Below are 13,159 nucleotides of genomic sequence, written 5' to 3'. Positions count from 1 at the left end.
GCGGCTCTACTCTGAGTCCCTCCCAGATGACCGAGCTTCTCACCCTATCTCTAAGGGAGAGCCCAGACACCCTGCGGTTGAAATTCATGTAAAAAGATAATCAAAAAATATATAATCAGTGGACAAAAGTCATTAAATTAGTCATATCACAATTTGATAACAGTTTTTATCCTTGAGGTGAAATTCTTTCATCCAAAATCAAAAGTGAAAGCTGGAACTCCACATGAGGAGAACGGCCTCGCTGACATGCAAACTGAATCAAACGCTGCTTTCAGTCAGTATTTACTGCGTCGCTGGTCGGCTTGTTGCTCAACGCCGACATATTTTAGAACTTAATGAGCAGTTTAACTCGAGAAGTGACAACAGGAAATGTACCAAGAAGAAAATACTATCCATAAGAAGAAAAAGAAAAGCTGTTGGAAACAGAAGATTCACGCCACCCACAGCACAAACAGTACAGGTGTATCAATGGTGAGCGCATTCCACCGAGGGGAGGGCCTGCTGCACGCCTGCTAACCGCCGAGTCCTCTCAGGTCACCGAAAGGAAGTGACTCACCCCCGCAGAAGTAGGTTTCACCTGTTTTCCTGCAGTAAAGAGTGAAAACAACCAAACTATCAGCTGTGGAAAAGAACAAAATTCCCGTGACTTGGGGAAACTTTTTGTTCAGAACCTTTTAAACTGGCCGTTTGGAAATTCACAGCATGCCGTCTGAATGTTTGTGAGGATGTTCTTTCTCTCTGCATATTCATATGCTGACATAATCCAAGTGAAGTGGGAAAAAGAAATGCTGACCTGAAGGATGAGCAGTCAGTTTGGAAGTTTAACTATATTCGGGCATTTTTAAATCAGCAGCACTTTGTTTTAAGAAAAGGACAAGAATCTACCCAAATCTGAGCTTGATATATATATATTATATTTGTCAAAGTGTATCTTGGCCCAAAATAGAATTTTGACTTTTGAGTATTTCTGATCAAAAAAGACTTTGAGAGAAAGTTTATACTTAGAATAATTTTGAAAAGTCAGAGAAAATGACACTAATTGTTGATAAATGCTTAACTGTTCTGCATGAGAGAAAAATGGTTAATAAGCTGAGATAAAAATGACCTTTTCTGTGAAAACGGGGAGTGTAGATCAGGAACTATCTGAGGTTTTGTTTGTAGTCCTCCATGAATCCACCATTTCTTGAGATGCATCAACAACAAAAGAGAAGCAGCTTTTCTCAAAGTCAACATTTCTGCCGAATGAAAACCACGTAAACGAAGATATGTAAGTTCCTTCCTGCACGATCTTGTTTTGCTCATGAACTTATCCACCTTTTCTTTGGATGTACGCCGTGTCAGAGGCTTCCTCTTCTCAGCACGACAGCTTGATTGGTTAAAAAAGGTTCACCTAGTTCTCAGACAAGTCAGTGGAATGCAGCTGTTTTAATTGTTGGCAATTTATCCTCTGAGATGGATGGAGAACAAACTTATATATATAAAAGTGAAACATTTGTGCATAAAAGAATTAATTTGGCATTACAGAAGCTAACCAAACTAACATAAAGCTGAGAAATATTCTGGGTGTATTCACAAATATGAGGATGTAACATAAGTGTCAGTTTAAGAAAAACAGCTAATAACAACACTGACAAAGCATTATTTCTGCTTGTCAGGCGATGGAAACCCACAACGCCTATTATATAAACATATTAAAGGACAGCTACAGTTTTCTTATTAGTGTCATTAGTTGGTTTAAATTTTTATTTAAGATAACAAACAAACAGCATTGCTTTAAACATATGTATTATTTAAAAATACCATTGGTAGTGGATGTTTTATTAAATGTTTGGTTTAGATACTGGAAAGAAATTGTCCAGAATACCAAATTCTTCTAAAGTTTTGTATTTAATAATTTATTTTGCATATTTGTTTTAATTATGATAAACATGTTAACCTTCTTGCAAAATGTACGAGCAGAAATGAGTCTGGGTAATGATGGAAAAGGTTTCTTAGAAACAGGAACATATTTGTGGTCAGGAAAGAAAAAAAGTCAATTTCCAAGAAGCTGACATTTCACATTTATATTTTTACATTTGTTGTATGATGAACTCAATATGAAATTAATTTACAGTAATGATTTTTGTACATCTGTACAGAACTCCTTCCTCCTACTTTTTTCCTGTTGTCTCTTTTGTGTAATGTAAATATTTTTTATTTTCAATGCTGTTATTGCTGTTTCCTTTCTTTTGCTGTTATATTGTACTTTGCTATCTACGATAATCCTACCCTGAAATGGCCCGCAGACCAGGTAGCTGATGATCATTGATTGATGACGTAAGTCACTCATGGCCCCTTCACGTTCAGTATGCGTGAAAAAGCCTTTTTTCCTAACAGAGAAAGTGTACCATCTAGCTGTAACTGAGATCATAATTTGATTTAAACCTGACACATTTTACTTTTATTTTATAACAGACAAAAAAACAAAACAAACAAACAAACAAAAAGCAAACTTTAAACTCGTTTATGATGCTACAGGAATCCCACAAGTTTTTCGCTCGTACTTGAACGCATCATGCCGTTTGTGGATCTCAAGTCAAATTTTTCAACTTTGTACCCATAAATAATGAAATATAAGATAGTGAGGAATAAGGAAGCTAACTCTACTTTTAACCTAGTGGTATGGAGGTAAGATATGACTAGCTGCATTCGTTAAAGTTGTGATATTAGCGAAAAAAACACGTGTTTTAGTAGCTCCAACCTCGTGTAAATAGGTCAGGTGAAGAGAGCGACCGACGCTAACCGCCTGCTGCAAAAATAGCAACATTACATCACAAACCTGAGCAGCAGGTAGCTAATTGCAGAACATTAGCAGGTAAGGTGATGTGGAAAAGCTGAGGTGGTGTAACAGTTCACGTGAGTGTTACCTGTGAGGACCCTTAGTTAACACCTTGTTTCAGGAGGATGACGCAGTAATGTTTATTTAACGAACAGAAGTGGTTCAAATGTTTTACCTTTACTGCAATACAATGATTTTAAAAATCTGCTTCAATCTCACTTTAATATACGAATAAGCCACTGTAAAGTATAAAATATTATTGCACAAGTAGATATGTTGGTGAACTCTGCTCAGAATCTCATTCTGTCATTGCTGCTGAGCTTGTTTGTTCCCATTTGCGTGTTCTTGGCTTACTGACCATGAGACCAGCTGTGCCACGGCTTGGACCAGCTCCAGTGTGCATGTGCCGAGTAACCAAGCAAGGTTTTTGGATTGTTTGAGTTGGGTGGGATGTGGGCTGGGGGGCCACCTGCCACAGGGGCTTGCCCTGAGCGGATACCCAAACTTGCCTTTTAACTGGAAGCCAAGTTGTGGCTCTTTCATGTGGGCCTGATCTCCTTAAGGCGTCAGCAAATATTGAACAAGACTGTGCCCAGACTCGAACACATCTGTTGTCATGTAGCCTCCGCGGCTCGGCACAGACAGGGAGACAGAGGGAACAACAGTGGGTCTGTTGCATTAGCTCCTGTGTGGACACAGAGCTATAGTTTATACTTTGCAAACACAAATGCTCAGTTTTGAGGAGCTTAGGCTAACTGTGTTCCTCTGTAAACAAATATGGGGCTGTGTGAAACTTAGTGTTAGATCTGCTCTGACATTTCATATGCCTCAGTCATGTCGCAGAATCAATCAGAAGTATTTTGGGATTGTTTTGGACAGTTGTGTTGTAGAATTAGGCTAGATTATGGCATTAAGTATATTTTCAAACACTTGGACCTATACGAGGACTCGCGGAGAAGTGTACTGTATGCAAGTCTAAAAGCAGACAAATTGCCCCGCGAATGCAAACAAACCATCAAATATACAAATCAACAACAAACAGACGTACAAAACAGTCTGCTGTGCTGTGAGCAAACATCTCACTGTTTCAGTGTCTGTTTAGGCTCTCTCTGCACTGTCTTCATTTACACAATATTTGCAGTCAGATATTTTCTGATCTCACATAACTGGAGTCATATGTAGCTCCGTCCATCTTGGACAACTTGAGGAAAGAACTCGTCTGTAAACGGTGGCATTCTCGCCGTCATTGAAACTCGACTCGTGTGACCGGTACGGCTAGTTTCACCTTGTGTCTCTCCTCCACCAATCGCCTGTCGTCTCACTCTGAAACACATCCTCTTTTTCATCATAGTTCGGATGGTTGTGGTGTTGGAAAAATTTCTCTTTGAACCAGTTGGCAACTAAGTTATTGTGGAACGGCGGCCTTTCAGCAGAGGTTCTGAACAGGTAGATGAAAGATTTTCTATTTTTCGTCTTCATTCAACTGGAAGAACTCTGGATGTGTTGTCACTCTTTTTTATTTTTTTTTAAGAGATGGTTTTAGAGATTAGATAATTGGTTTGATAGTAATGTTTGGGTCATGGTCGTAGTCTGCCACCATTTGTTTCGTGGGGTTGTTCATAGGAACTAAAGCATTGGTGTTTTGTTTGTTTTTGTTTTTTCATACTTGGCAGAAATATGTTGATTGTGGTCATGACAAACATTACCAAACGGTCAACAGCAACATCTTTTGTATTCTTTTTACATAATGAAAAGTCTTGAAGAGTTCTTAGAAAGGCTTAAGGCCTTCTTTCTTTAACTTTTGTTGGGAAACTGTGATTTTTGAAAATGATCATTGCTGTACTTTAAATTAAACCATAATCTAAAGCATAAAGCCACAATCAAATCTGAAACAAAACAGGAAAAATCTGATTTAAGGTTTTCTATTTGTTCTCCAAAGCTTTCTTTTCCTTCTAATAGTGGACTGGCAACTTTACTCAGGTAGGAAAAACAAACTCTGTTTCACTGTTGTTTTCTCTCTGACAGGTATCACTCAAGATGGATAGTAAAAAGAAGAACTTTCTGGAGAATTTCCGCTTGAAACCGAAGCTACTCAATTTTAAGAAGCCTCGTAAGAACAAACCCCTCGCCAAGCAGGCGAGGAATCTGGCCAACCGGCGCAGCGTTTCGGTACCAGACCTGACTTTTGTCCCAGGTGAAGCAGATTCACCATTAAGCCCTTTGCAGTCTTCTACCTCTGATGCCATCTTTTTTGTCGCCCATCCTGATCTGAGTGATACCGACTCTCTCGCGAGCAGCACCACGTTTGATGGACCGCTTTTTGCGCGCAAGCTCAGCGATCCGGTGGCAGAAGTCGCATACAGACCTCCGCCGACGAACAGCTCTGCCGCGCAGTTGAACCGATTGAGCATGCCGGTGGAAGGTTTTCACGAGGAAACGAATAATGTGAAACATTCAAGCTCGGGGAACAAAGTGACCTTTCTTGAAGAGGGCCTGGTCAAAACAGCCAACAGAAATGGGCAGAAGTATTCGTTCGAACCTGCCTCAAAAACAGGAAATGAAGATGTGTCAAAACCGGAGCCTACGGAGCGAGAGAATCTGTTTGGTGATGAACCTCGACCGGCCAGAATGCTCTCAGACGACATTAATGCTTTCCTGATCCGAGCAAACTCACTGGGGAACGAGAAGCGCCCGAACGTCCTTAAGAGGTCCCCGTTGACTGAGCCAAAAAGGACATTTGAAAAAGGACCTGTGCAAACAGTCAGCCAAGATTTCTCTGCAGAGATGATGTCTCTGCTCGATAAGCCTTTTGAGGCTGCAGATGTTTTGACTGCAGCCTCTGCAGTGGACACTCCCATGGAGGAACAGGTCAGCACACCTTGGATATTTGAGGCGGACGAGGAAGAACTGGAACAGGAGTCATCCTCCTCTCTGATGAGAGACTTCTGCATGGACGAGGGACTCGAGCTAGAGGAATCTCTGGAGGAGGTTGGTCTTAGTATGGATTCTCAGATTGTTTGAAATCGCCTCTGCTATCTTTTTAGTTTTTGCTTCCAAATAGCCAAACTTTCTTGTAATCTTTTAAAATGCTCTTTGGGAATCATCCTGTTGGCTAAAAAAATGCTATTTTATGTTCAATAAGCAGTGTTATTGTTGGTATTTTTTATTGATTTAGCAAAAGAACTGGGGGCAAATTATGTTTTGGGGACAAACTGCTGGTAACAAATTGTCCTAAGATAATTTAAAATTGTTTCTTTACTAAGTTGACTAAATATGTCGACACACTGGTCCATTGCCTTGGTTTAGGAGCTTTTTATGCTTGAATGATTCAGTGGACAGAGATGAGGAGCTTAACAAACCGTCACCAGCAACAGCAGAAAACACAACTCTGAAAATGTTTAGGTTCTGGACAGATGATGAATGGAAAATAGTTGCCAAAATACCCCCCCCCCCNAGCCTGTCTGCTTGGAAGCGAGGTTATTAGAAAGATCACATTTTCTTTAAATATAACAGTAAACACAGTAAAATAAGGACCATTTGAATGTCACAGGACACATTTATCCAGATGTTTGAAGGCTTCCTTTTATTTGTTAAAATGTTTGTTTTTAGCACCAGCTTAGCTCCATGTTTTTTTTTTTCTTTTAGAGTTTATTTTCTTACATTGTTGCTCTTGCCAAGCCCTCCTTCAGGTGTTTGGTTCAATCGCTCCACTTTATATTCTAAACGCAACCTTCGTAGGCTAGTGTTGGGTTTAGTGACCACCAAGGACCGGACCCAGCTGGGTCCTGTTTATCTGCATCTCCAGATGTCTCTTAGAAACGGTGCAGGAACCAGTTAGGAACCTGCGTTACCAGTCAGTTGCACAATGTGGACTGAATTGCTTTACAAAATGAACACAAAGGTTGATAAAATCTCACCTTTGTGGGAGCGTATTTAAACACTGTAGACACGCAGTGTCCCTGAAAAAGATTATTCAAGGTGATAAAGCGAAGACACAATGAAACTGATAAACACCCATATTTAAATCCAAGCAACTTAATGTAAGTTTTATATTTGAGGAAAGTTCAAATCCTTCCCCCTACTTTGTGGTTTATTGTTGACATGATGTTTAATAAAGAAAGCATTACAGTACTTTTTTTTTTTTTTTTTTTTTTTTAAGAATTCTGCTGAAGCGTGTGAAGGTGAAAACTCCACCGAAGCCTTTGAGGGCGATGAGCTCGACGAGAATGACATCGAGCCCATCGATAGCTCTGTGAGTATTCATTCATTAAAATGCTGCCCCCGCTGCAAAAAACACAGCTTATGTGAAACGGTATGTAAATGCGAACGGGTTCTCCACAGGACATTCTGTCAGCGAGCCCAGGCCCGGGCGCTTTGATACCTTCCCCGCTCCAGAGGTACCTCCTCATCATCAACCTGAAGGAGGGAAAGAACCTGGTCAACCGAGACAAGCGCTCTGGTAGGTTAGCAACGCCCGCTAAAGGCCTGGATCCTTCCTAAACATTTAGCTAGTGTCTAATTTAGACTCTTATAAACTTTTAATTAATTTTTTAGCTGTTTTTTTTACCATAAGCTATTTTAAAAGCCCTTAACTGAAGCAGTACAGAGAGGTTCTGTTACATTTCTGTGTAGACTAAAGGAATGTAGGCTTTTGGCCACAGCTGAAGGGTGACTCCTTGATGAGACATTGCAGGTGAACAGAGTGTGTGTTGATTTTGTCAGTCTCTCCGTAATTTTGAACCGCAAGACAAAAGAGTTCCAAATTAGACATGTGCTAATGTGCGCTGTGAGCGAATCGGGTGTGGGTTGCCAACGCTTTAACGCTGTTTTGCTGCAAGGGTGACGTCTATTGTTTAGCAATGTTCCAAAAAAAAAAAAAAAAAAACATTTAGAAAAGTATGCAGTTAGACCGGTTTAACAAAAGGACAGGCTGGGATTGAGCTTACACTTTTTCAAAAACACCCTCGGTACATGAAACTATTCATTTAAACAGCTGTTACTGACGTGTTAAAGGGAAAGAATTTTAATATCACTTCAACAATTGTTACATGTACTGTGATCCAAAGTTGTAGGTTTTACTAAACAATTTAGTTAGTGTTTTTCCTCTTTGATCTATGTAGGATTATTTAAAGCCATTTAATTCCCCCAAAATTCAGTATTTAGGTTCATATTCTGGTTACAAATAGTATATTTTAAATTCAATAGGAAAAACCGGTCATTATTTTGACAGATATATTATAAAAGTTCATTTTAATATAATTTCTCTGCATATTTGTGAAGCTAGTTGATGTTTTGAAAAGTGTTTTCACATTTTGAATGATGGTGTTCCATTACTGAGAGAGACAGAAAAACCCTTTTATGTTTAAAATTTTTATACAATTTTGCTCCCTTTCACAGTACCAGATTGAAAGTACAAGGTTTGCTTTGGGAAAGCGGCACCCTCTGTTGGCTAAAACTGAAATCACAATATGAGAGGATACTTGTGTGTGGTCTCATACGTTACAGTTTATGGATGCTTCCCTTTGAAAAGTGCTTGTGTTTAAAAAAAAAAAAAAAAAAAAAAAAAAACCTCAAACGTGTTTTAGAACAATGATAGATGCTTTTAAACGTAGGCACATAGGTCAGCATTTCAAAGATACTTCAGTAATATTTAATATGTAAGTGAAACCCTCGAGACAAACCTTTTCTTTGTCATACATCTTGTAGCTTTGAGAATCTTGACAAGATTTGGAATTATGCAGTTTTTTTTTTTATCGCATCAGGTAAAACACAAAAACCCTTTAAGCTCAGTGCCCTCTGCTAGTTGAGACCTTACACTTTCTGACAAGATGGCACAATGATGATGCAGTGCCCACACACACGCCCCCTGTCTCTCCACTGTTTGCCCAACAATCAGCACTGTGCCAAAGGCCCGCCAATGGCATACACTGTCATTACATATTCTGAAAGGACCCACACCGCCAGCAACCCCCCCCCCCCTCGCTCCTTAGGGTTTTTTGTTCTCTCTTTCTTTTCCCCCCCATTAATTTCCATCGTCACCATTCTCACTCATGCCAGAGCTTTTTCTCCTTGCTAGCTGCCACATTCTCCTCCTGTCAAGTTGCCTGGAGGTTTCCCTGTCACAGGCTGGCAGGGTGGAGCTGCTGTGGGTCCTGCCTGCCTTTTGCGAGATGTTCATTTGGAGTGGGGAGCTGACAGGCCTGACAGCCCATCCCCACAGGGCCTTTGTCATGTGATTCAAGCCTCCCCGCAGGCTCTCTCAAGCACCCCTTTATTCCCCCTATACAAATGAAGGCATGGGGGCTGGCTTTCATTTTTTTTTTTTTTTTTTTTTTTCCTTTTGGCCAATCTGCGTGCAATTGCAGAAACAAAGAAGTCCGATACCCCCACCCCGCTCGCAGACAGACTTTCTTAACAGGCTTGGGAGATTAACACTGGTTGCTTCTAGATTTTGGCTTCTGGTTGCCTCACACTGGCGAGTGTTTCTACTCTCTGACAATTAAGCAGCTACTTTCCTGTTTATGCCATGTGTGGGGTGCACACGCCCTGCCCACATATAACAGTATCTCACACAATCATCGCTGGGGGGAAGGGTGTGTATGAGTGTGTTCATTCATATGTGTTTTCATACCCTCGGTACGTTCTATATTGTAAAGAAATATCTCACTTAATGTTAAGCTGCGATCAAAGAATCCTCCGCACCGCAGGTTTCCCTTAGATCATACATTATTTTTACAGTTAATAAGGCGGTCGTTTGTTCTTAACTTGCTCTTTTGATTTGTTTCATTTCAGGTACAAGTGATCCATATGTTAAATTCAAACTCGAAGGGAAACAATTCTATAAAAGCAAAACGGTTCACAAAAACTTGAATCCTCGATGGAACGAGTCTTTTTCTCATCCACTTCGAGACAGAGATCACCTTGTAGAAGTTCGGGTAGGCATCCCGTGGTTAAATATAAGATCAGTTATCTTTTATCTTAGAATGATAGTCTTTATTAGACTCCTTCAGTTCCGTTTGGAAATGTTAAAACTTTACATGACGTGTGTAAAATTGTTGCAGGTCTACGATAAAAATCTCACCTCTGACTACTTCATGGGTTCGAATACTATACCTCTGAGAAACCTCGAGTTGCAGAAGTAAGTTCTTCATATGTAAATATTTTTTATTTAAATATTTCAGGGAATAAGTTATCTTAAGAATCCCCTGAAATGCTGATGAGTTTGAATGTTTTTGTCTTTCCACAGGACCCACGAGTTGGAGCTGCATCTCAGTCATCCAAAAGGCAAAGAAAGTGATGTGGGCGTTATCGTTGTTGACGTCCGCCTCGTGTTTAGGGATGCCACCGTCAAAAGAGGCCCTGTATGAATTTTTTCAGATTTCAAAAAGTTTCTTTGTGGATGAAATGCTTGGTCTGTATTCAAACGTTTTGCACTAACGAATGCTTTCCCTTTCTGTTTTATAGAGATTTCGTCCAAGAAAGAATAAGGTATGGATTTTCTTGCAGCCTAAAATTTCCACATTGTTTCCAGAATCTATTTCTCTGTTCAACTTTTTCATTTATTCAATAGTGCTTACGTTTAGCTTTATGCAAAACACTAGGGGGCAGTAGCTCACTGTGAAATGGAATAACAAAGCATACGAGCGTATTCTGGACTCTTGCTTTTGTGTGTAATCTTGTTTTCAGAGCAGTCTTTATCTTGTGTGGATTTATATTGAAACTTTTCTTTTTGTAATTTTATATAATGTGTTTAATTTTCTGTTTTAAAAATACGAAACGATATCCTAATACCCTAAATCAAAATGATATTTTTTTGACTGAATTTGTCAACAAAAACACAAGCTAAGTATTATAGATGTCGGGTTTTGCGGTAAACAAAGTTCTGTTTTTTCCTCAAGTGGTTTTCAATATATTGCTGCTGTAATTAGATTCAGAGTGAAATTGGAGGGTTGCTGTTTGGGACTCGCATTGCAGCGAGTGGGTTTATGTTCACACCTATGCTGTCACTACATCTGCCACTGTTCAGTCTCTTGATGGTCCAGTAGACAATCTCAATTTGAAATTAGATGACAAAGAAATGGATGCCATTTTCATACACACCGTAGGTTATACGCTGCAGATGGTTAAAGATACTCAAAGGGGGGCAGAAATGTGTGGTGGGACCATACACAATGCACTGCTGCCTAAATCAGAGTGCTAATTTAACAATCTAGCAATGCAATTTTTTTTTTTTCTTCCTATCTCATTATATTTTGGACTGACGTGCAGTATCTTATTGCATTTAACACCTATCCTGGAAGAGCTTAATACCCAGCTCTTACAGCTCTGCTCCCTCTCTGTCAGAACATCGTTTTCTCCCTCTGTGATACCACCGCAGAGACCGGGAATGGCAAGTGCCTGAGTACAACTCCACTGTGTGATAGTGTTTCAAACAGGAGGGGGCGTATGGGAGAAGCAGAATGTACTGGGGGGGTGGGGGGCGGGCTTGGTTATCCGAGGCATGTTGCCAATGCGAGATGCCGAAGATCGGCAAGGCTGATAATTCCCAGGCATGGCGGGCAATAACCCAGATGTTAGAATGTAATATCACAGCTGTGGATGGACAGTGCTGAGGTACCAGCCAAATGGACCTGGGTCTGAGCTCATCATGCTTGTCCCCATGCTGTCCCACCATATGGAAGCAATCGCACAGCCCTTTTAGGACCAGGAATAGATTCTCTTTAGGGGCCACTTACAGTTAAGTGGAATTGTTTTATTGGCCGCTGAGATAGAAATGTGTCCAAGATAAACACTTGGGATGACTTGGCTGAGGCCTGTTTTATATCGCTCCCCTACTCCCTCTGTTCCTCTTCTTTTGAAGGGGGCTGATATTTATAGGGCTGTGCCTGTGGTATTCCATGTTAATTCAGGTCCCCAAGATATGCTTTGATCCCCTCCGGATTGGGTGGCAATGTGGGTTGTGACCCTGTAGTGATGAGGAGGGGCCGGAGTAGCAGGGGAGTTGCAGCAAGGCCGTTTGAAGCGGCGTCACCGGGGCAGCCGAAGGAGCGAGGCAATCAAAGAGGCTAGAGCAGATTACGCTTCTGCTCTTTAATTACAGTCAGCTCTACACAACCTCTGTGCTGTTTGTTTTTACAGCCCTGGCCTATCACCGCACGGCCTCTTGGGAACTCAGAACATGGAAACATATCAAGGCCTCTCTTCCTCTCGCTCCCACCATGGCACACAGCAGGAGAAGTGGATTATTTGCCGGGCTGTCCTTTATTTCCTAGGTGTTTTGAAAACAAATGACTTTGGGTTAGTTTTATAGCTGCGCTTCAGTAGAAAAATATTCTTCTGGTCGAATTGAAAGTGGATGAATTAGCCAACGTGCAGTAAACTCTGATGCTGGCCATACATACTGCATGTATGCATAATTTGCTGATGAGAGAGCTGTGCGGTCTGCATCATTACTCACTGCTGCCTGCTGTCTCTGGTGCAGTATGCCAAGTGTCCTGCCTCCCCACACTCAGTCTGGGAGCCAGTGATGAGTGGGACTGTCACAGCCAGGGACATCTGGCTGCTTGCTGACGTTCCTCTCTTCCTCTTTTTCCAGGAGCCTCCACGGTGTGCCGTGCTTGTCAGTACAGATGTGCTAATGTGCTCCAATAGAGAGGCTCCTGTACAGTGTAAACCTTTGTCCTACTTTTATGCATTATGTGAACACGGTGATGTGTCAGGCAGGTAAAAAGAGGGGAAAGTGCAATGCTTTCATGCGAGGACTTAAAAGACAGGAAGATGGGGGGGTAAAAAAAAAAAAAGGACTAGAAGAAGCCGTAACTGTCTGTGTATATGTCTGCCCTGCAGCAGCACCAAAGCCCTGCACCACGCATAGCTGAAACACCGAAGAACCAGATGAAGAATCAGATCTGGACTGGCGTGCTTCACATCACTTTAGTAGAGGGACAGGACCTGCCGCAGTACGGCCAGGGGGACATCTATGTCCGCTTTCGCCTCGGTGATCAGAAGTACAAGAGCAAGGTTAAGCCTATGTTTTTGGGGGTTTTTAAAGATTTTTTTTCTCCTTCTACCTTCCCTTCCCTAATGCTTCACTTTCTTATTAATACCTGATCTTTATGGTTTAACTTTCTTCTCGATCTTGTCTTTTACTTCGCAGCTTTTCTCCTCCCAGCAGGTGTCTGTCAGTGACTCACCTCCACCTTGGCTCACTGGGCCATGGCAGAGGCAGCTCATTAGACTGGGCAAGGCTGCCACTCACTTCTCGGTGTGCTGCGAGTGCCGGGCTTCATTGCCTTCATTTACATACCCAGCATGCCCTGTTCATCTACCTGTATTTGTTGC

General features: G+C 41.3%; 1 protein-coding gene across 2 annotated transcripts in view; it reads left to right on the top strand.

Annotated features, from left to right (window-relative positions):
* The first annotated feature begins 4,150 nt into the window (after window positions 1-4,150).
* The window catches only part of mctp2a (multiple C2 domains, transmembrane 2a), a 30,879-nt gene continuing 21,870 nt past the window's right edge, over window positions 4,151-13,159 (top strand). The window contains exons 1-9 of one of the 2 annotated variants that reach the window (XM_037978310.1): window positions 4,151-4,264; window positions 4,844-5,806; window positions 6,978-7,070; window positions 7,160-7,277; window positions 9,611-9,753; window positions 9,880-9,956; window positions 10,065-10,179; window positions 10,283-10,306; window positions 12,665-12,838. In XM_037978310.1, the coding sequence (XP_037834238.1) occupies window positions 4,856-5,806; window positions 6,978-7,070; window positions 7,160-7,277; window positions 9,611-9,753; window positions 9,880-9,956; window positions 10,065-10,179; window positions 10,283-10,306; window positions 12,665-12,838 (1,695 nt within the window). In that variant the 5' untranslated portion in view covers window positions 4,151-4,264; window positions 4,844-4,855. The remainder of the gene's footprint in view (window positions 4,265-4,843; window positions 5,807-6,977; window positions 7,071-7,159; window positions 7,278-9,610; window positions 9,754-9,879; window positions 9,957-10,064; window positions 10,180-10,282; window positions 10,307-12,664; window positions 12,839-13,159) is intronic. The other variant, XM_017406197.3, reaches the window with a different exon arrangement.

Source organism: Kryptolebias marmoratus, linkage group LG11 (assembly GCF_001649575.2).
Source record: "Kryptolebias marmoratus isolate JLee-2015 linkage group LG11, ASM164957v2, whole genome shotgun sequence".
In the NCBI taxonomy this organism is placed as follows: Eukaryota; Metazoa; Chordata; class Actinopteri; order Cyprinodontiformes; family Rivulidae; genus Kryptolebias; species Kryptolebias marmoratus.
The sequence above is the reverse complement of the archived record's forward strand: the minus strand, read 5'-3'. Positions and strand labels throughout refer to the sequence as shown.